This window comes from Mauremys reevesii, unplaced genomic scaffold (assembly GCF_016161935.1).
Source record: "Mauremys reevesii isolate NIE-2019 unplaced genomic scaffold, ASM1616193v1 Contig1, whole genome shotgun sequence".
NCBI lineage: Eukaryota > Metazoa > Chordata > Testudines > Geoemydidae > Mauremys > Mauremys reevesii.
The window spans coordinates 3,905,211-3,928,597 of NW_024100715.1; the positions used below are offsets into that span (position 1 = coordinate 3,905,211).

General features: G+C 51.3%; 2 protein-coding genes across 8 annotated transcripts in view; one reads left to right on the forward strand and one right to left on the reverse strand.

Moving 5' to 3' along the window:
• The window catches only part of LOC120392419 (C-type lectin domain family 2 member B-like), an 18,090-nt gene extending 14,371 nt beyond the window's left edge, over window positions 1-3,719 (forward strand). For all 7 annotated transcript variants that reach the window (XM_039517159.1, XM_039517162.1, XM_039517158.1 and 4 more), the window contains one exon: window positions 710-3,719. In XM_039517159.1, the coding sequence (XP_039373093.1) occupies window positions 710-848 (139 nt within the window). In that variant the 3' untranslated portion in view covers window positions 849-3,719. The remainder of the gene's footprint in view (window positions 1-709) is intronic.
• On the reverse strand, window positions 3,718-13,706 carry LOC120392415 (killer cell lectin-like receptor subfamily F member 1). Its single transcript, XM_039517154.1, has 6 exons — window positions 13,631-13,706; window positions 10,452-10,550; window positions 8,407-8,568; window positions 6,822-6,976; window positions 6,039-6,151; window positions 3,718-4,153 (listed from the first exon to the last, which is right to left on the reverse strand). The coding sequence occupies exons 2-6, from the start codon at window positions 10,519-10,521 to the stop codon at window positions 4,030-4,032; spliced, it is 624 nt and encodes a 207-aa protein (XP_039373088.1). The 5' UTR covers window positions 10,522-10,550; window positions 13,631-13,706; the 3' UTR covers window positions 3,718-4,029.
• Window positions 13,707-23,387: the final 9,681 nt, after the last annotated feature.

The window sequence follows — 23,387 nt, forward strand, 5'->3', positions numbered from 1 at the left end:
CTTTTACAATCTGGACCTTAGCCCTTCCCCCTCCTCCCTAGAGAAAAAAAGGTAGGAAGAGAGGCTCCAGTGCCCATGCGGAGTCAATGCCAATGGCTGCTGGTGAAGAATCCTGCAGGACAATCAGTGAGGTGGCAGCTGTGCTGCAGAAATAACCATGCTTGTAACCCAGCTATGTTAAAAAAGTTCGGTGTCTTGCATTGCCAGTGTGGACAGAAGACCGTTCCTTAACCCTACTGGAGATCAGCCTTTAAGGCTACGTCTTCACTACCCGCCGTATCGGCGGGTAGCAATCGATTTATCGGGGATCGATATATCGCGTCTCATCTAGACGCGATATATCGATCCCCGAATGAGCTCCTGTCGACTCCGGAACTCCACCAACCCGAACAGCGGTAGCAGAGTCGACATGGGGGGCCGCAGACGTCGATCCCGTGCCGTGAGGACGGTAGGTAATTCGATATAAGATACTTCGACTTCAGCTACGTTATTCATGTAGCTGAAGTTGCATATCTTAGATCGATTTCCCCCCGTAGTGTAGACCAGCCCTTAGTCTTTTCCTTCCCACTGCTGTTGCCTGGAAGAGTTTGAGTGGAATTATTGGTGCAGGAAGGGGGCGATCTTGGGGGGTTTCACTGGGTGGGCCCGTCCGAGGGGGCACGTGCCTGGCTCCTGCCCAACTCTTATCGCCAGGGTGTCTCTGTTGCAGGTTTACGGTAAGAGGAGACGGCGACTGCGCGTACCTGAGCGATGATTTTGCCACTTCGTCGTGGTGCTCCACGAAGCGCTACTGGATCTGCAGCAAACCCGACGGGATGCAAAGGGAGGATGCGATGCCGGGGGACTGAAGGGCGAAGGCTGGGGAAACGCCTCAAGGCCCAGCTGCCTGACGCTCCAAACGTCGCTCAATAAGATCCTCAATAGAGCTTGACAGATTCTTTTTGTTGTTGTAAATAAGCCTCTTTTCTAACCTGCTCTTTACTGTGGCCCCTGTATAGCCTCTTTGTCCTGGGTGTATAACTAAGACCCGGTCTACACTTAAAACTCACTCCTGAATGCTGTAGCTAGGCCGACGTCACCCCCAGTGTAGACACAGCTAAGTTGACCTAGCTACCGTCACTGGGAAGGCGGAGTTCCTACAGTGATGGGAAATTCCCTTCCCCCACTGTAGGATGTGTCTGCTCTGGGGTTATGCCAACGTAGGCTGCTGCCATGTCCCCATACTGTGGACATGGATTAAAACCCCTTCCCAGCTCCCCCTGCTGTTGTCTGTCAGGGTGCGTCTACACTGCAGTGGGGGTATGTGATTAAAGCAATGAAGGTGCAGCAGCAAAGGTCTTTACCCAGGGTTCCAGCCTGTGTTGCTGCGGCCTCATTGCTCCAGTACGAGCTACATTAAAATTAGCATGTGTATGTCTACACGATTGGAAACCAAACCCTGTGATTGCAATGTGGACACACCCTCAGCTCTGCTGTGCCGGCCGAGCAGGAAGGCAGCACTGCTTGAAAACGGACGGAGACTATCGTAAACAGCAACAGGCGAAGACAATCCACAGCAAGCAGGGATGTGAGGCAGCCACACACAACATCCTCCCAAAGGAAGGAAGCTGCGGCAAGAGACAAGCAGCCAAGCTGTGGATTTTCTTCGACTGTTGCAGAACCAGGCTCTGCTCACTCATGCTGTCTCCCAATCCTGAGCAGCAAAGTTGTGAGTTAAGGCTAAATGGGACTGGGATCCGAACTCACCAATGGGCCCCTTGTTGAGGCTTCTAGTGATGCCTCCTGCATAGGGTCGACTTTGTTGTGTTGTCTCCCAGATCAAAATATGGTAGCTGCGTCTTTGACGGAGAGTCTCCGTTGTGGAGGGCCAGAAATGAGGCGCAGGTTCCAACGGAAATCAAAATGTCTGTATGTTTGAGAGCGTTACGGTCTTGCTGGGCTTCTTGAGCCTGGAAAGAGAAGGCCAGGCATGCGTGCATGCCAGGAGAAGTTGATGTACTACCAGAAAAGTCACAGAGGCGCTGGCGCCCTGTGAAGAAGCTGTGGAGCTGCCCAGGAGAGGGGTTTACTTTGTGAGAAGGCATCGGGTTGTGTACTCTGTACTAGCAATAAGGAATTGTGGGTCGCTGTCACCGTTGCATCCCGCCACAAGAATTTGCTTACAAACTCATAGGCAGAGCGAATGCCTTTTAATCTCATTGAGTTATCTTTCAAGGCGAGTTCGAGGCAGAGAAGCCGAGGTATGTAGAACCCTTTCGATTGCACTTGACTTTCCCTGTGATCAAGTTTTTAATCAGTGAGCAAAACAAACCGCAAAATCTGATTCAGGGTAAGTGGGCTGGTTTCTTGACTTTGATCTTTGTCTGTATAAGGGTCATTTGCAAATGTTGCTTAAGAGTTTAATTCCCCTTGGACTCACTTGCCAGCTAAGTTACAAGTACTTTTGTGGAGGACAAGATGCACATTTTCCCCTAGTTTGAGGTGGCTGGGTATTTTCTAGCTGCATCATCTGTTCAAACCATGGCAGCGGAATCTAAATAATTGAAATATATAAAGTCTCACAACTAACGAAAAATTAATCGTGTGATACCATGGAGTGTTCACTGTTCACCTATTTAATGATTTGCTGTTTACTTCTTTTGTTTTATAAAGTTTGCTATGACTTTGTCAGTCCTAAAGCTAACAGTCAAAAAAAGAAAACAAAACACTTTGTATTCTTTTCCTTCTGCTGTAATTTGCTCATAGTCATAGAGTTTAAGGCTAGAAGGAACATCTTGTTTTATTCAGTCTGTCTTCCCTCATTCTAACTTAGAGACAACTGAAAGTTTTCTGATGAAAAGTTTGTCAGAAAACAGGATTTAGTTGAACATTAACTTTTCTTTTTTGCAGAAACTTCATTTCCAATGACTTTATATTTTAGTTTTCTGAAGGGTGTTTTTTTTTCCCCCAATACACTTTCAGGGGAAGCCCCAATGGTTTTTAGAATTTTTGAAATTGTGCTGTTTTTTTTTTTTTGTTTGTTTCATCTCTCCACTTTCTAGCTGCTTTCCAACTTTAGCCACATGGAAAACTAAGAGCGTTTATGATAGTAATGTGTTGTGTTAAATGAACATTTCAAAGTGAAAGTGTTCCTTAAAAAACTACCCTCCTACCCAGACGCATACAAACCCTTTCTCACTCACTGTCTCCCAAGTGGAAGAAATTAGGAACGAGTAAAAACATATAAGTGGGGAAAGAAGTTTTGCACTTAAATTGTTCCATTAGGATGTTTAAAAATGTGTTTTTTGGGATTTTTTTTTCCCCTGTGGAAACTTTTGCAGGACAAAATGCTGCTTTTCCAACTAGTTCTAGTCTGTATTGTTGTTGTTGTTGTTCCCTTTTATGTATCGTTTATTTTTATTTTCCCCCCTGGCCTAGCGCCATCTGATGGGCTGGAGTAGACATTGCAATGTCTAGATTTGCTGCAGAGCACCCAAATCTTCTGCTGTGTAGCTAGAGTGGAGACCAGCGCTGGGAGAAAGGTGAGTCAGAAGCATATTGTATTTGACATGAGCTGGGTGACTCCTCCACACTATCCCAGTGGGAAATACACACTGCAAAGATTAAAAGCGGGGAGAGGAGAGCTAATATACTAATCAGCAGTACAAACTCAATACAGGGATTATTGTATAGATTTAATGTATCTAACTCTGTAATTACTTGCACTTGTAATTAAAATAATTTAATCAACACTCTGAGGCCTGTGTTTGTGAAGATCTGTCCTCTTCCAGCCCTGGCCTGCGAAGTGCAGCTCTGCGTGTGTTCCCTTCCTAGGTGCGTTCGCATGCAGACAAGTTCATTCTGTGCGTGCCCGTGTCCCTGGGGGGCGCTGTTTCTCTTGTGTATTTCTAAAGCGTCCCAGCACTGACAGAGCGGAGGGTGGTGTTTTTCCAGGCCCGGCGACGGCCCTCTGCCTTTGAGAACTTCATCAAAAGCCCGAACCTTAGTCCTGTGTGTCCCTTAATGAAACAGGGGATCCGCTAATGCCATTTATATCAGGACAGCTTCTCTCTGGCAAATCCATTTAACGTTACCACTGCAGATTTCACCGCGAATCTGATTCTCCTTCCACACCCCACAGCTGTTTCTGGTGTCAGGGGCCGATAGTGAGACCCTGCAGAAAAACCGAGAGAGTCACCAGTAGAGTCTAGATCTCTTGCCTAGCTCCTAGAGCAGTGCTTGCTTGTTGTTAGCACTCGGGTTTTTTTCCCCCCACAGGGTTCAGATACCGCAGTGAGTGTGAAATGAGCTGATAGGAGAATGGGAGAGAAACAAACCACCCGTGATGGGGGTTAGTGGCGTGGCTGCATGCACGGCAGGAACGTGCACAGATACTGGGGGAAAGGATGACTGCAAGCGTAACCCAGGCCTGCTGGGACCTGGGCTCTGTCCCCCTCTAGTGGCCGAGAGGTGAATGAGTCTGCTACAGCCTCGCTTTTAGCTCACGCAGCAGAGCTGGGGGCTAGTCAGTTATTTTTTGCCAAGGTCCAAATTTCTTGGTCAAAGCCAAGCCAAGGTCCAGACTCCAGAGGAACATTTTTCACGCCACACTCACAACAATAAGTAAATAGAGTTTTTGTGGGCCATTCAAAAGCAGCTGGAGGTCCAGATTTGGCCTGCAGTCCGCCTATAGCCTACCCCTGCAGTAGATTCTCATGCACTAAACTTCAGAGGTCCCAGGTTCGATCCCACCCACCAGTGACGGGGCTCTGTCACCGTTACACAAGAGCCTCATCAGAATAGACTCTCGGTGGATGGGGATCTCTGCAAAACTGCCAGGAGGGTGGGAGGGGGCGGCCACGGTTACTGAATTACTTACCCGCCCACTCTGCTGGGCTCAGGTGAAACACACACACACACACACACCCCGTTAATGAGAACAGACTCTGCCCATCTCTCCTCCACAGCTTTGTTCCCTCTAGCTGTCATCGGCTCCCCGAGTCCACCAGATTAATTATAAACGGTGTACTCGGCTGCTGTAGAGTATCTCCCATCAGCCAAACTGTGCCTCGCTAAACAGAGGCTCAAACTTTCTCTGCCCTTTTTTTGGTAAGTTGCAAGAGTTTTTTGCTCTTTAGATGGGAGCCTGAGGGAGAATTACTATCACTGAAGTGCCTAGGAGCCAGGATCCCGTGTACAAGGCGCTATATGTTAGTTACTAGGTGTATTACAGGAGCACTTATGAGCATAGGTGTCAACTTCTCCTGGCACCGGTGGGTGCTCACCCCCTCCCCGGCCCGGGCCCCACACCGGGCCCTGCCCTGACTCCACCCCTGCCACACCCCTTCCGCCCTGCCTTGCCCCCATTCCAACCCCTTCTCTACCCCTATTGGACTCCTTCCCCAAATCCCTGCCTCCTCCCCTGAGCATGCTCTGTTCCCGCTCCTCCCTCCCACCGCTTGTTACACCATGAAACCGCTGTTTTGTGGCGGTAAGTGCTGGGAGGAGAAGCAGGGACGGCACTCGGGGGTGGAGGTGGAGGTGAGTTGGGGGGGTGACGAGCCTGGCTGCCGGTAGGTGCAGAGCACGGCTGCTGGTAGGTGCAGAGCACCCACCAAGTTTTCCCTGTGGGTGCTCCAGAACTGGTGCACCCCTGGAGTTGGCGCCTATACCTAATGAGCTCCAGTCTGGGAACAGGCCCTCGGTGTGCTAGGAGCTGTACAAACACAGAATAAAAAGAGAGCCCGTCCCCAAAGAGCTTCCAACCTAAGTATAAGAACAGATGGCGACACACTGGGGAGTACAAGGGAACAGTGGGATGAGGGTCAGTGGATGACATGGCAGGGTGCATGGAGTGAGACCGCCATTCCAGCTGGAGAAGCTGCGATCACTCTCTTTGTGGCTCACCTTGAAAATACAGCCCTTACCGTGTGTCCCCTGGGGTGAAAGTGACCTTCATGTGCCAGCCCAGCAGAGCTTTGCATTTGGCCCCACGAACAGCTACAATGATCAAGTTACAAGGTGATTCCAGACTTAAATTCAAAACAGGAAATACTCACCCTGTTTGATTCAACAGGGAACCATCCACCCACGTCCAGTTTCCAGTGGAGGTTGTCAGGTGCAGTCCAATCCAAACGGGGTATTTCCCCTCGGTGATGGTTTTTATGAATGCCTGTGAAGTGTAGGCCAGGTACACTGATAAATGTAACTGCCCGTAATTCACTTGCGGCCAGAACCTCGAAAGAATTTAGGCTCCTTCAGCTGATTTGAAGTAAATGGATATAAGGAGTCAAAATTAACTTCAAGGATCCAGCCCTAAATTTTGAAGTTCTGTGCGCAAAAGAAAGCAGCGTATCAGACATGCAGGACCCTAGATACTGGAGCTCTGGAGCTATATATGTATATATGTATTTTGTAATGAGTGAACAGACACGGATGTGGCAGTGAATTTTAGCTCGGGCTGGTTGAGCTGCCAGCGTGGCTCCAGAATAACCAATTACCATAATGTGAGTGACTCAAGTGAGGTGATCACCTACCCGGTCCAGGGGTTAGGACGCTCACTGTGACTCAGGACGCCTGGGTTCCATTCCCTGTTCTCCCACAGACTGATCTTGGGGCAACTCCCTCTGTGCCTCAGTTTCCCCAGATGTCCAACTAAGGGACTTGCCCATCTGTCTGTCAGGGCTGATACTGCCCCATCTCACGGGGTCTTGAGATTAAAGAGTGGGAGGTTCAGATACTACAGCAATGGGAGGGGCGGGGGTTAGAGGAGCGCTGCGTTTCGATAGGTCGGGCTCGACATCTCTCCAGCGGAAGTTCCCACGCCCTGCTACTGACTTTACCATCTCACGCTGGTCCTGGCTCACGAGCATCCGAGAGCGCTTCGCCGCGCAGTCCTCACGACTCTCGTGCCACTTTTTGCTGTCCTTGGAAAGCCAGTAGCACTTGTCCCCATGCAGCAGCCAGTTCGGGGGACAGAGTCTGCACCCGGGGCGCCCTGGAGGGGGAAATGGAAAGAGGTGAATTTACTGAGCCTAAAGACTCAACAAAACTGTGCAAATGGTTTTGGAACCTTCCGGCTAAATAGGGTGAGCAGGGACTTTTCCCGCTTGTGGAATTTCAGCGGCTGAGAGAAAAGCCAGAACTGGAAGAGCTGGGGGCTGTGGGTCTAGACAGAGGGGCACCTGCGGAGCTGTGGGATGGGGCTGGGCTCGCAGGGGCTGTGAGTCAGCAGTGAGGGGCGCTGGCTGAGCTGTGGGGTGAGGAGAGCCCAGGGCTGGGACAGCAGGAGGCTGTGGGGCGGGACTGAGGGGCACCAGCAGATCTCGGTGGGGGGAAACGGGTGACAGGGACCCAGATGCGAATTAAGGTCTCCTGGGGCCCTGGGCCAGAGCAAGTGGGGAGGACCTGCCGCCAGAACTGTGGCCCTGCCCCACCCCTTCCACCTGCGGTCCCGCCCCCCATCCTGCCCCTTCTTCCACAGCCCCGCCCCTTCCTCCACGCCCCTGCACCCATTCCAGGCCTGGCCCTGCCTCGATCCTCCCGTTCCCCGGGGCCCCACCCCGTATTCTGTCCTGCCCCCGCCCCTGCTTGCTCCTTTCTGCACCTTCCCATCTCTGCGGGGCTGCGACCAGAGAAGCTCTGTACCCGAAATCCTCCAGCCCCAGGGCCGCATTGTGGGGGGGAGGGGGAGATTTTTCTGTGGCCCCCAAATTGGCTGGAGCCCCTGGGCAGGGGTCCCCTGGGCCCGTGTGGCAATCCACCACTGCAGGGCCCCCACCCTGACACCTCCCAGCTGTGTGAACTCCCCCCCCCCAGAAGCCTTTTCTCAGTAAACCCTACTCAGAGCAGTGGGTCAAATGCCCCCAAACTTCCCTCTCCTGGAGTTAGGGGAGAGGAAACAGTCTCTCAGCCTTCTCTCCCCCATCCTCAGCTGCCTGGGCATCTGAACCGCTACAGGAATTGGGGGAAGGGGACCCACACCCACCCTGACCTACCCTGCTTCTCTAACCAGTTCCCTTTCCTCCTCCACCCCGGCAGAGAGAAGGGGAAGCCGGCAGCCCGTGTGGGAGGATCTGCTGGCCTTTGAGATGGCTGTGATCATGTAGCCATGTCTCCTGTGCAAGGCAGGCTGGAGACCGTCCCCAGCCCCATAACAGCTGCTTGGGCTGGAGCACGGGGTGGGGCTGTTCATTTTTCAGACGAGGTTCAGATGTGCAGGTCCGCAGCGGAGGAGCCCGGAATGGCCCAGCTCAGCCGCACCGGCATTAAGGGGAGCTCTCCCGGAGAAACTTTGATGTCGTGGGACCACGTGAGGCTGCTCTCGGCTTGACCTAACCCCCGGATCTGCGAGCAGCACCCATGATTTGGGCCGCAGGGAGCTCTTCCGCCGACGGAGCCGGATGGGCGGAGGGGAGTTGCGTTTACCTGCTGAGCTGCTCTGGGGGGAGTCGCACAGATGCCGTCTTAGGTGAGCCGCCAAGCTGGAGTTGCAGTCTGTACCGTTTCCGTTCCTCCCGGTGACCCCGTCACTCGCGGGGGCCACGGAGCCTGTGCCGGTCTCTGCTTTACTGCAGGGGCCCTGAAAAACTTCACAGCAGCATCGGTGTGAATGACTTAGGGTTGGCAGGGTGAGAACACGGGGTTGTAACAGACCAGGGATCTCAAACGCAAATCACTGCGAGGGCCGCATGAGGAGGAGTACATTGGCCCGAGGGCCGCATCACTGACACCTTTTCATACAACGATACAAATGTAGAGTCAAAAATGAAGAGTAGTAAAGTCTGCTATTAAAAGTCAGTGCGTTAACTTGTTAAAAACTGTAATGCGAAGAGGGGTTTTCATAAAATATAAACACCTGTAACTATTCCTTACGTGGTCAGTAACGCTGACGATGATCTACACTAACAGTCTATCAGCGCCGCTGCAATGGCAGGAACTTTTTAAAGTAACTATTCATACACAATACGTTGCTACTTTTAACAAACATTCATCCCAGCTACTCACAGCAAAGAATCAGACATGCTGAACTTCATACCTCAGACGGCTCGGCTAGTCTATGAGGCCCCGCCCTTGTCCCGCCTCTTTCCACCCCTTCCCTGCCCCCATTCCAACCCCTTCCCCAAAGTCCCTGCCCCAAATCCACCCCCTCCCTGCCCCTATTCCGACCCCTTCTCCAAATCCCCGCCCCGGCCCATCCTCTTCTCCGCCTCCTCCCCTGAGCATGCCGTGTCACCGCTCCTCCCCCTCCCTCCTGGAAAGTCCGGAGCACCACCAAACAGCTGTTTGGCGGCGGGAAGCGCTGGGAGGTAGGAAGAGCAGCGGGGACGCGACTCGCTCGGGGAGCGGGAGGGGAGCTTGGCTACCAGTGGAGTCGGTGCCTATGGCGGGCTGCAGGAAATAACTCCGTGGGCCGTTTATTTGAGACTCCTGAAATAGACTATTTGCGAGGGTCTATTGACCGGTAGGAATGAGGGGGCAGATCTGGGGTAGATTGATGGCTGTGTACGGGGATGGACAGATAGATAAGGAGGTGTGGGAGGGAGTGGATGGTAGATAGATAAGGTGGTGTGTTGGGGTGGATAGATAGATGGCTGTGTCGGGGGATGGATAGATAGATCAGGAGGTGTGGGAGGGGTGGATGGATAGATAGATGGCTGTGTCGGGGGATGGATAGATAGATCAGGAGGTGTGGGAGGGGTGGATGGATAGATGGCTGTGTCGGGGGATGGATAGATAGATCAGGAGGTGTGGGGGGTGGATGGATAGATAGATGGCTGTGTCGGGGGATGGATAGATAGGTAAGGCAGTGGATAGATAAGGTAAGGCAGTGTGTGGGGTGATAGGGTGGTGATAGATAATGGTGGAGGAACAGCTAGACAAGGTGGTGTGGGGGGATAGATTGTTAGATAAGGCAGCATCTAGGGCGTTGGATAGCTAGAGAAGACAGTGTGGGGGATATGCGGGGGGACAGATAGGTCAGTCTGTGTGGGGATTAATAGATGGCTAGATCATTCATTACAAACATTCAGGTCCATTCCACGTTAGCAAAGGGAAAGTTATCCGGAATGGGTCACTTGAGTGGCATACGTCAATGTTATCTTGTTCATGTGACATGTCCTGCCTGGGTGAAGTACCGAGTCATCCTTTAGCAACTGGAACAGAATCCTAAGTTGAGTTCCTGCCCCATGGTTAGTGTGTTAGCCTGGGACCTGGGAGACTTCCCTGCTCTGCCACAGGCTTCCTATGTGACCTTGGTCAGGTCATTTGGTCTCATTGGGCCTCAGTTTCCCCATCGGTAGAAGGGGATAATAGCTCTCCCTCACAGAGGATTAATTTGTTCAGGCTTGCGTGGTGCTCAGGTATTCGGGTAATGCAGGCCTGAGGTAGAGCGGCACTGTGGAGAGACACGAGAATGTTGGATACCTCACCGTATCCCCAAACAAGTGGATGGGTGGCCTTGAGCTACTCACCCCAGATGCTCAGGGCCATCATAGCTCCCAGCAGGATGACGTTTGCAGCCCAGCTGACCCTCAGAGCCATCTGATGCCAGTGGGGGAAGAGATGGCATTCTGTAAGAGTGATGGCATGCTGACTAAGCACTCTCTGCTACGGTTAAGTGAGCTAATAATCATTATAAAAGGGGCTGAGGCTTAGCTCCTGCTGGTTCAGTCTGTCTTAAAAAACCCTCCCAACTGGGGCAGGTCTCCCCTTATTGCGATAACAGAGACCAGTTTGTTAGACAGAAATATGCCATTCTTAGGAGCAGCCCTGTGACTGTCTTGCCAGAATGTTGCATTGTAATTTCTGGAACGATAGAACTGATGAAGACTATGAATGTTCAACAAAACCGAAACAATTCCCCCCCCCCACCAAATCACCAAAAACTGAAATATTTCAATTTGTAAATGTTGCTTTATTTCCTTATGGGAGCTGTAGTTCAGGTTCCTCATCTTCCCATTCTCCTCTACAGACCAGGCCCCTGGTCAGACTACATCTCCCATGATGCCTTGTGGTCTCCTTTGTTGCAGGGGGAGGAGAGAAGTTGTGCATCAGAGTCCCTGGCCCTGATGCATCATGGGAGATGTAGTCCAGCTGGGGAGCCCGGGGACTGGGGACACAAAGAAACTACACTGCAACTCCCATGTGGCACCAGGGCAAAGAGTTTTATTTTCAGGCATTCTGTTTTTTTTAACCACAGAACTGACACACATTTTCTGCAGAAAGCAAATGTTGTTTGCAAACAACAAATTATCTTGCTGAAAACTTTCCATTGAAAACTGATTTAACAGAAAAAATTTCAACCAGTCCTCCCTGTGAATTAGTAGCACACGGGCTTACACTTCTTACGCCTTCATTGTCTACTATGACTCTGGATGCTCTCACCATCCAGCTAAATAATGGATTCATTTGTACTCCTGCTATGATTCATGTCTCAATATCTGCCACCTACATTTTTTCCTGCCTTACCAGGCCAGCGTATGTTCTTATCATATGTACAAGAATGTGTTAAATCTTGTGACGCAGGCACCAGCTTTCAGCCCTGACTGGTAGCGGTCCAGTCGCCTGTGGAAGAAACACACAGGCCCTAGTTGGCCTCATTGTGGTCTTCATCCTTGTTGTGCTATCTCAGCCTGTGACCTACATGAGGCTCAGCACAATGCCTGAGGTGTGAAGTGAGATTTCTGTGGGGAGATGAATGGCGAGATGAACGGCCGGCTGTCACTGAGCTGAATTTGTTGCTGGTTTATTGTGTCAGTTTAGTTTGGTGTCAGCCTTGATGGGAACCCTGGGTGGATACTGTTACCAAAAAAAAAGCAACTGTTACTCTCGGATGTATTAACTGGAGCGTTGCAAGCAAGACGCGAGAAGTGATGGTTCTGCTCTACTCAGCACTGATAAGACCTCAGCTGCAGTATCGTGTCCAGGTTTGGGCATCACACTTTGGGAAAAATGTGGACAACTTGGAGAAAGTCCAATGGAGAGCAACAAAAATGAGTAAAGAAAACATGACCTACGAGGAAAGACTAAACAAACCCAACTTTTTTTCAGTCTGGAGAAGAGAAGACTAAGTGGGGCCATGACAGATTTCACTTACATAAAAGAGTTTTGTAAAGAGGAGGGTGATAAATTGTCCTCTTTAACCATTGAGGATAGGCCAAGAAGCAATGGGCTTAAACTGTAGCAAGGGAGGTTTAGGTTAGACATTAGGAAAAACGTCCTAGCTGTCAGAGTGGTTAAGCACCAAGAACCGAGGGAGGTGAGGTTGTACAATCTCCATCATTGGAGGTTTCTGAGGACAGGTTAGACAAACATCTGTCAGGGATGGTCTAGAAAATACTTAGTTCAACTTCTGCCTCAGTGCAAGGGACTGGACTATACGACTTATCACGGCCCCTTCCGGTCCTACATTTCTATGAAATTCTGAAGTCAGTGGGAGTTCTGCTATTGACTTCAGTGGGGCCAGGATGACACCGTCAGCCGTGGGCCAGGGTTAAGGCCATGCAAAGTGAACGCTACTCCACTTGGGGTTGCGGAGGATGAGAGCTTTAAAGGGCCATGCTACCCCTAAAGTGAGGGACAGTGGCTGAACAGGAGTGGATGATTCAGTGTTGCCTCTGGTAGAGCCCTGGTGTGAAATTAATTTGCCCCCTAGCAGCCTTCAGCTGGGGAGAAGAGACAATAAGGTGGGGTCACTTCTGCCATCCTGGAGGGGGATAGGAATTTCCACACACCCCCCTCATTACCGCAGGGGGTTTAGCTGCTACAGGCAGAGCTGTGTCATAATGCACTGCACCGCAGGAGGTTGGTGGGGCTGACCCAGTGTTTATGTGACAGATGCACTTTGAGCGCTGGTCACACACAAGAGAGGAGAGTGATTTCTCTCTATCCTATGCAGAACTGAACACCTCCAGCAGGAGACACTGGAATCATTATCCCTCATCTCCTCTTGCCCCTGAACCCCAGCAGATCTTCTGTGACTTCCTGCCAGAATCGGATCCCGGCTAGCCTAGGGCAAATACAGAGTAAAGCAGTTAACTGAGGAGAGTCACTCCAGATTTAAAGCGGAGTCACTGAGACCAGAATCCAGCCCTGACTCCAGTACCCGCAGTGAGAGTCGCTCCACGTTAACTAAGACCAGACTCCAGCCCTGAATCTATTGATGTCAGTGGGGTCACTCCAGATTTACACAAGGGTCACCGAGGTCAGAATCCGGCACTGAGAGCTCACTCTGGATTTGCACCGGTCTAACGGAGATCAGCACCTGGCCTTAATTCTACTTCTGTTACTTATTCAATATCTGTGTTATAGTCGATCCTAGCAGCTCCCTTGCACTGTACACACATGGTAAAAGAGCACCTAAGATTTTGCAATCTCGTTTAAGAGAAGATGTTACAGGGGAACAACTCAACAAGACCACTCAAGGCTCCCGCTAGAGTAACCGAGAGCTGAATCAATAAAACACCAAAATCCTGGTCCTCCCAGATTTTTCCTGCTAATTACCATTCAGCCTTCCCCAGACATGCCCATTGCAGCTCTCTCTCTGCTTCTCAATTTGTCCCCATCTGTTCCACACACAAATCCCAGAGCGAAACCTGTACAATTCCCTCCTTTAACCAAGAATCCTTAGAGGTCCTATCACACAACTCACCTTCCTTCAGATCGGCGTGTAAGACCACAAGCGGCCATGAAGGGTTCTGAGACACATCACCACTCAGGAGGTTCTCAGAGCGCGCTCTTGTGTGTTAAAGGATTGCAGATCCCACTCCAGACCCATGGGCCAGTGCTCCACATGACACAGAGCAGCAGCAAGGTGCTATGCAAGCTCCCTTAAAACTCCCCATGCTGCAGCATGCATTAGAAATACAGCATCACGCCCATCGTGAGAACATAGGTGGTAAAATCCACTTACTGAGGTGGTGAGGAGGTTGGGGTCGGATGGTGAGGGACGAATCTCCACGGATGTTTAAATCAGCATAGACTATTTCCCCAGCCATGGCTGGTTCAACTGGAGGCGAGCGCACGCCCAGGGGCTGGGGATCTGAGAAAGGGGCAGCTGCTTCTTTATATGTGAACTGAGGCAGGTGACTCAGCCAACATCAGGAAGTGGTATCAGGCAGAGGCTGCTCAGTGTTTTTTTTCCCCCTTCCTTACTGAAGGCTAATGAAGACACTGACTCCATATTCTGCTCTAGGGTGATTATGTTGCAGAGCCAGAATTTTTGGGGTGAAAGCATATTATTATGTTCATGGCATAGCCAGAGACAAATTAGCTGAATAACATAAAATATTCTTGATAGAAGATTGCAACGTAACAGAACTTTAATGCTTAGATTTTAAAATGATGACACATAAGAACCCCAAAACAGTGAGAGACAAAACAGGCTGCTCCCTAAAGCAGCGAGGCACAACTCAACTCTACCTTGTTCAAGGTCAGCGCTTTGCAGACTGACTGCTGAGACCCATATTGAAGGCTTCCCTACACAGCGCCTTAGCCTGCCAGCAGGACTAGGAACCCCCGTGAATATTTTAAGTGATAGTGTAACCCACACAACTTCTGGCTGTGGTGTTCTGTCCCATCTAGTGACACTGACACCACTTAAAGAGAGAGCTAAAGTGAGTCGGCTTTAGCTAACAGCCAGCTGGCTTTTAGCTCAAACACTAAGCTCCAAAGGTCCCAGGTTCAATCCTGCCCACTGACCACTGGGGTATGTCTGTGTTACAACAGCATATACATTTTTTGCAGTTTTTGATACCGCACCTATCATGGCTTTTCCTGCACTAGAAAGAAGCTGCTGCCTTTTGCACTCAAGGACTGAACCACACAGCGGGCAAAGCTGGGAAATGGTTTGACAATCATGCTGTGCCTGGCATTCATAAGGTGTCAGCTGGCTGCGGCCATCTTGAATCTAGGCACCTCCAGCCCTGTCCGCCACAACTGTAAGAGTGACATACGCTTGGATTCATGTCTGCGGTGATCATGGCTGAGTTCCCCTTTGTGGTCTCTAGCAAAGGCTACTCGGCAGGAGGCTGTGACGATATGGGTGCATCTCCTTTAAGCAGGCTGCTAGGTGAGGAGCCTGGGGGAATTTCCAGAGAGAAAAGCCCTTCTGGGCAGCACAGCATGCCTTCAATGAGGCAGGCGCTCCTCCAAATCCCTGCCTCCATTAATGTGCACCTTCAAAGGCCGTGAAAGTTTTGGGGAAGCTGAAAATGGGGCTGAAGAAAGATCCAGTTTCTTTCAAGTTTCCCAAACCTTTAAGAAGCTGCAAGGAGACAGTTACCCCCAAACTCCTTGGGAGCCCTTAAACTGCTAGGGGAACCCCAGTCCAGAAGCCCCCTCTTTCCAGCCGATCATCCTATATCACCTTCCCCAACAGCTCCTCCTCCATCCTCCAGGTCACCTGGGCCCTCTCTCTTCCGGGGCCCTGTCTCTTCCATCCTTTGTTCCCCACTGTCTGAAACTGGCCGGTCAGGTCACTAAGGGTCTTCTCGCCTCAGCCCTTTCTCCTCCCACTGACCAGAACTGGCTGCCTTCCCAAACAAGGTGGGCCTCTTGGTCACCACCATGACGACTGAGGCCTGGTCTAGGCTCCAGAACTAGAGCGACCTAGCGACATCGTTCAGGGAAATGAAAAAATTGAAGGCCTGGGGGCGCTATAGTTAGGTTGACCTAACCGCCGGTGTGGATGCAGCTAAGTGAATAGAAAAATTCTTCCATCAGCCTAGCTACTGCCTCTATGGTGTGGGACCGTCTATTGGTGTGGGAAGCGTCTACGCTGCGGTGGCACAACGGCAGCACTGTAGCTGTGGCTTTGTAGCGGCTGTAGTGTAGACATGCGGAGAGAGAGCTGGAACAGCAGTGGGGGCCAGGAGCAATGGAAGCACCCTAAAAAGGGACAGGGGGCCAGAGGTGTCCAAATCGTGGCCCCGCCCCCAAACCCCGCCCCCTCCAAGGCTCTGCTCCCCGCACCGCCCCGTCTCCCCGAACCCCTGCCCTCACACCACCCATTCCTCCACCCCCACACCCTCACACCGCCCCTTTCCCCAAGGCGCCACCTCTTTCCCCCATGACCCCTTCCCCCTCCCTTCGCCTCTCCCTCCCATCACTTGCCCTTTCAGCCAGTAAAAAGGGGGGGGCATGTCCTCCTGCCCCCTTCATCCCATTACGGTGCCCGTGGTGGGGGCTGAAAGCCAGGATTGAGGGCACCAGCAGAGCTGTGAGGGGGTTGGCGAGAGCTGGGATAGGAGGGGGCTGTGGTTTGGAGGAGAGGAGCCTCCACATAGCTGGGGGGGGGAGGGGGGAAGGCCAGGGTTGGGAGAGCAGAGGGCTGTGGGTCAGGGCTGACGTGCAGCAGCTAATCTATATGTACGGGACAAGCCTAACCAGCTTTCCATTCCCTGCGGTTTTTAAAGGACATCTAGGAAAACGAGGCCTGGGCTGCACCAGGAAATTAGATCAGTGTAACGACCTCGCTCAGGGGAGTGAAAATCCACACCCATGAGCCACACAGTTAAAGCGACCTGACCCCCTCCTGTCGGCGTAGGCAGCGTCTTCACTGAAGCACTGCAGGGGTGCTGCTGAAGCGTTTTGTGTGTAGACAAGCCCTTAAGCCAGAGGTGGGCAAATTATGGCCCGCAGGCTACGTCCGGCCCGCGGGACCATCCTGCCCGGCCCTTGAGCTCCTGGCCGGGGAGGCTAGCCCCCAGCCCCTCCCCTACTGTTCCCTCCTCCCCTGCAGCCATGCCGCCACGCAGGCAGCGCGGCTTGCACCCGCCCACCTCCCAGCCTTTCCAATAAGCCAGTCCTGCTGTTCTGAATGGCATGGTAAGGGGGCAGGGGGTGGGGCGCGGCGGGGTTGGCTAAGGGGCCGGAGGTCCCGGGGGGCAGTCAGGGGACAGGGAGCATGGGGCGGTTGGATGGGGCAGAGGTTCTGGGAGCAGATGGCAGTCGGGGACAGGGAGCAGGGCTGGTTGGATAGGTGTGGGAGTCCTGGGGGCCTGTCAGAGGGGAGGGGTGTGGATAGGGGTCAGGGCAGTCCGGGGACAGGGAGCAGAGGGGGTTGGATGGGTTGGGGATTCTGAGGGGGGCAGTCAGGGGGTGAGAAGTGGGAGGGGGCAGATAGGGGGCGGAGGCCAGGCTGTTTGGGGAGGCAGAGCCTTCCCTACCCGGTCCTCCATACAGTTTCGCACCCCTGATGTGGCCCTCAGACCAAAAAGTTTGCCCACCCCTGCCTTAAGCCACCCAAATCTCCCTGGAATTCAGAAGCCTGCCCTGAACTCCCTCACGTCTTCCTCCGGTTCCTTTCCCCTCGCTGGCAAAACCGTTTGTATTCCCAATTATTTCAGGGGTGGGTAGGACCCCCCGGGCCAGATCCACGGGCGTTAGACTTTGAAGAACTGGGCTCCAGTCCCTGGCTTCTGACCCTCAGCCGAAAATGAGCCAGTGGCCTGCAGCAGTAACGGCGATTTCCGTAGCTAGCAGCGCTGAGGCCAGAGAAATTATTTTTAGAGTGGCCCCCGGACTCTGCTACCTGGCGTTTCTGTGCTGATGTTCATTGGGCAGCTCAACAGGAAATCGCACCCTCACAAGCTTCACCAAACTGATCAAATCCCACCTCACGCCAGGCCTGACTTTATGCCTCGTTTCGTGTGCAGTGCAAAACCAATGGTGTGTTTGCTGCTTTCGAAACGGGCCCTGCTTTCCGATGCCCCTTGGGAAGCAGTAACCGCCCGGAGAGCGCTAGGATACACGGGGCAGTGGCAGTTATCACAGTCGTAGAGTTTAAAGCCCGAAGGGACCACCAGCCCGTCTGCTGATACTGGAGGCTGCAACGCTATAGAGTTTCTGTTTCTTTTACACGCTGGGGAAATCCCCATGCACTTGCTCTGGCCAGGGTCCTGCTCATCAGGGGTTTCCCAGCCTGTGTTTCCCCCTGGAAAGGTGACGTTAACCCCTGCCTCGCCAGTGATCCCATCACCTTTACCCCACATTTCACAGCACTGATCAGCTCCCTGGGTCCAGCCTGTTGCTACACTCTTCCAATGCGAGCAGGCCCTGGTATAGGAAGGGGAGAAAGGGCACATGTAGGTGTCCCTTAAACTGAAGGCACGACACCAGGCCAGGTGCTCACGGGTGGGGAGCATGTGTCCTATTAATTGATGGGCCTGTTATCTGCAGAGATGGGCTGTACCCTGGAACTCCTGCAATTGACCAGCAGGTGTCCCTGAAATCCAGGAATGACTCCTGGTTTCTGTAACCGCCCCCAGCCTCCGGCAGCTGGCTGAGCCTGAGACATTAGCCATTAAGTGCTTGTGTGCCTCAGGGGGACCAGCCCCCTTCGAGCCTCCTCCCCCAGCTCTTCCAGTGGTCACAGCCCCATCTGCCCTTGTGCCCATCTTCTGCCCTGCATGCAGATCTGGGCTCCAAGTCCCTCTGCTGGCTCCGGGCCAGCTTCTAATGCCAGCTGGGTCGGAATCTTCGAAGTAACTAACGGATCAAACCCCAGCTGCAGGCCGAATTTCGATCTATGAACCCTCGTGACAGCTGCGTTCCTCTGGGACAATGCAGCTCACAGAGAGAGCTGGGGGCAAAGCGTGCTCCGTCGAGGGGGTCTGGCTGTGGAAGAATCTTCCAGAGGAGACTGGTCCCAGCTGGCGTCTGCCCATCTTCAGGAGACGCTGCAAAGCTACTCCGCCATAAGTGAGGCTCAGAATTTGAACACCCCATTTATTCCCGATGCCCCCCCCTCCGAAAACAAAAAGACCCTCCCTCGAGCTGGGTTCTGATCTCATAAAGAGAGAAGAGCCAGAGACACTGTGAAATCCACTAGGGACTTTGCTGTTGATTTTTTTATAGAAGGTGCCCAGATACCATGGTGATGGGCAGCAGTATGGCACTCACTGGGCATGTCTACACAATGATAAAAAACCAGCTGCACTGAGTCTCTGAGCCCAAGTCAGCTGACTCGGGCTCACGGGGTTGGGGCTGCATGGCTATAAACTGCAATGTAGACATTCGGGCTTGGGCCGGAATCTGAGATCCTGCCCCCTCCTGGGGTCTCAGAGCCCAAGCTCCAGCGCCAGACACTGCAGTGTTATAGCCCGGCAGCTCGAGTCGCCTGACCTGGGCCATTCGTGGCTGTGCCGCGAGTCTTTTATGGCGGGGTAGACGTACCCTCGGACGACTAGACCTGCAGGGTGCCAGCAAAAGAGGAGGCAGGGTTGTTAGGCTGAGGACAAGGAGTGGATACGTTTCTCTCTCTCACCCTCTAACCTTAACTCTGCCCCTTTTCACTCCTCTGGGAGATCACAGCACCGTACCAGCCTCTGCCACCCAGTAGCAATACCCACCAGATCAATATCGCTGCCCAGTTCACAACTCTGGGTCCCAGGGTGTAGCTCGGGAGTGGGGATGGCGAGCAGTGCTGGGCACAGAGAGAATGACCGGTCTATTAGGGGAGGGGGTGAATTCTGGTATAATCCCACACCATTCCCAAGGGAGCAGCGTTAAAATTGGTGTGGCAGTTTCTCCCTTCACTTTGCATTTCCTGATTTTCCCCAAAGTTCGCATGTTAGGAATTCTGTTCTTCCGTTCCAGACAGGCCCAACGAGCACAGGGCAGTGGTGAGGCTGCACCCTTAACTCCATCTTCATGATTTTTGTGCGTATGGATCTTAATGTCTATTTACAGTTTAGTATTTGAATTTAATGAATTTAATTTAATTGAATTTAATGCCTTCCCCCATCTGCCAAATTATAGCACAGGCTTAAATTTCTCCGGCTCTTTCCCCGGCTACAGCTGATTTCCAGGAAGCTGGCGACAGAGAAAGGTGAGTCAGGCTCTGGCACCGAGTTTAACTTCTGTTTATGAGAAACCACTGGAGAGAAAATAGACTCTGTCCAGGATCAGCTTGACAGAAGGTGAACTTGGCAGCCCAGTGCCGTTCAGCTTTCTCTGTCCACTTCGCTCTCCACTATGGATCCCGGAATGTGGTTTGTTTAGCTAGCAAAGAAAAATAGAAAGTTTAAGGGGGGGGGGGGAGGGAGAGAGAGAGATAGTGCCCCTGGTAAACAAAGGAGACAAAGACGGTGCATGAGTTGTGCAGAAATCCATTTGCTGTAAGTGTCTGTGGCTGTCAAAAGCCTCTTGTGTCAGGTGGACAGTGATCCCAAAGATCACGACAAGGGAGAAACCCATCTCTTTGCACCACTCCCTTCCCAGCAATGAGGGGATTTTCTCTTGACTCAGCATATGCACATTATCTCAGGGGCTCCCCTACTGCAGGCTCTGGGGAAAGTTGGTTCACTCTAGCACTGCCACCGAAGAGGAAAGATGACAAAGGGACATCTCCTCTGGCCACCACTGCTCCTCTTGATAGTAACCATCCAAGGGAAGCCAGTCATCACCTCAGGTAAGTGACCTACCACTTCAGGAAGGATTCCTTTTCCCCCCACCAGGCAAACCAAGGGGCCTGAGCTCACCCTGCCTGCTTGGAGAACCACAGCTGTAGTACCCAGCTTAGCATAGGGAACCTCAACCTCCAGCCCCCCAGGGCTCTTTCTAGGCAGCCGAGCCCAGAGCCACCTCCACCCCCTTGGGGAAAGAGAGGAAGCTCCCTCCTATCCTCCCCCTACTCCAGCTGGTGAGGAGATAAATGGGGCAGGGAGGCAGAGATGGATTTGAGAGGGACCTGGATGGAACCAGTGGGAGAGGCGGGGTAAGGGAGGGTGGGTGATGTGAGGGAGGCAGGAGGGCTGAGGGACTGGGTGAAAGGGGAGATGGATGGATTTGGGGAGGCAAAAGGAGGCAGGTTCTGAAGGGAGGCCAGGGGTTGAGGGGCATTTCTGACAGGAGGGGCAGTGGGTATGGATGGATTTTTAAGAGCCTGAGGGGGCCATGGGCTAGATTAGGGGGTCCCGAGAAGAGAGCTGAAGGGGGATGCATGGATTTCAGGGGTCCCAAGAGGAGGGTTAGGTGGCATGGATAGATTTGAGGATGGTAACATGGACAGGGCGTGGGGGCCTGGATGGATTTGTGAGAGTCAGGCTGAAAGGAAAGGGTGTGTGGATGGGTATTTGGGGGGCTGACAGGATGGGGAGGATGTGTTCTACTAGGTCTTTGGGCCAGGGACTGTCTTACTGGCATATGCATGTACAGCGCCTAGCACTGTGGGGTCCCAATCCCTGATTAGGCCTCTAAACTCTACCACGACATCAGCCTGTGACCCAAACAGCAGCACAGATGCTGAGTGACTCTGACACAGAGACATTCGAAAGGGGATTTAATAACATCAAAAGGCTTCTGCACAGCACAGAGCCAAAGAGAGAGGAGCCAGAAAATCCCCAGCTGGGAGGTGTGATTTTTCAAAGTCCGTTTGGCGGTGGCAAGAAGCCATGGTGGAATCCAGGGGGAAACCCAGCATGAGAGAAGTTAGAGATGGTTGAATTTTTTTTTTGGCAGAAAAGGATTTTCAATGGAAAAATGGCTTTTCGACCCATATGAAAAATATCTACAATAAAAGAATTGTACCACTCAAAATTCTGTGCTTTTTGACAACAGAAGATTTGTACTGAATTGATTCAACCTGACAAATATTCAGTTTGATTCAGATCACATGGAGTTGAAATGAATTGTTTTGTTTGTTTGTTTCCTTTATTAGTGGGTTCCTTTCTGCCCCCTTTTCATGTGTGTGTGTGTGTGGAGGAGCGGGGGGTGGGGGAGGATAAAGAGAGGAGGAAGAAAATAGAAAAAGGAAAAAAATCCCGCCCCCCTCCAAAAATGAAAATAAAAACATTTGCTTTGATTCGATTCATTTGATTTAAATGGAATAATAGGTTTTGGTCTGAAATGAGTCGAAATTAAATTTTGGTGAGAATTAATGTGTCATGAATTTTTTTTTAAAACAGAACAATGTTTTTTCAAACTATATGAAAATTTTCTAGACAAATGTTTGTCCCATTCAGATTTTGACAAATTGGAAAATGTATTTTGAATTGATTCAAACTGAAAAATATTGGTTTTGATTCAAATCAAATGGAATTATTATGATTAGGTTTTTTCTTTTGTTTTTGGTATTTATTTTTCCTAGATCTCCACTTTTCCAGAGGGAAAAAAAAGGGCGGGGGGAGAGAGAAAAGGGGAAAATAGCCCTCAAAAATAAAAATCTTTATTTGTGATTGTTGTTTTGATTCCATTTGATTCAAACCGAAACTATTTTTTTCATTTCGTTAAGATTCCATTTGATTCAAACTGAAACTAATATTTTGGTTTGGCTACATTCTAAATGGATTTTTTCATTTGGTGGAAAAAAAATCGGAACAAATGCAGTGAGAAATTTTCAAGTGAAAATATAGTGAAAATATAGTGATAGCCTCAAAGAGCTCAAGCTTTTTAGTTTAACAAAGAGAAGGCTTAGGGGTGACTCAATTACTGTCTGTAAGTATCTACAAAGGCACAAATATTTAATAATGGGCTCGTCAGTCAAACAGAGAAAGATAGAACATGATCCAGTGGCTGGAAGTTGAAGCTAGACAGATTCAGATTGGAAATAAGGCGTAAATTTTCAAAGAGTGCAAGTAATTAACCGCTGGACCAATTTGTGGTGGAGTCTCAATTACTGACAATTTTTAACTCAAAATTGGATGCTTGTCTAAAAGCTCTGCTCTAGGAATTATTTTGGGCCGGTGTCTGGCTTGGGTTATGCAGGCGGTTAGACTAGATGAGTGCGGTAGTTCCTTCTGGCCTTGGCATCCATGAAGCACACATTTTTGGCATAAAGAATCCCTGGTGTTGGCCACCTAGTGGAAAGGTTCGGTTTGGAAACCCAGAAATTCTGGCCAAGAGATATAGGATGCGATCAGCGACTCTGATTTTGCTGCTTGGGAGAATGTGGCCTTTGACAGTTTTCATGCCGTATCATTCTAGAAACCCCAGACCAGCTTCCCTCAACCTCACGCGGCCTCCGTCTCATCAGCACACACAAACCTAGCTGCAAGCCCACATCCGAGCTACCGGTCAGGGTGATTAACCAATAGCACAAACTCCTAAAGCAAAGTGGTGTCTTCTCCAGCTTCTCAGTGCCTTCAGCTCCAAAGGCTGGAAAACGCTGGAAGTTTCTGGGTTCAGAATTGGGGGGACTGGGTGAAATTCTCTGTCCTGTAAGATACAGAGATCAGACTAGAGGATCTAACGATCCCGTCTCTGGCCTTGAAATCTACTCATCAAACTCCAAGCTCCTCCCACCATCTCTGCCGTACCACGTGCTCTCCCCTCCCCCTATAATCAGCTTGGTTTTTAACGCTTGCAGTTCCCGCGGTTTGTCGGAAGGTCTCCCGGTCCACGACCGAAGGAGGCTCTGTGCGCATCCCCCTTCACACTGTCGAGACGTCCTTCCACGTGTATCGCCT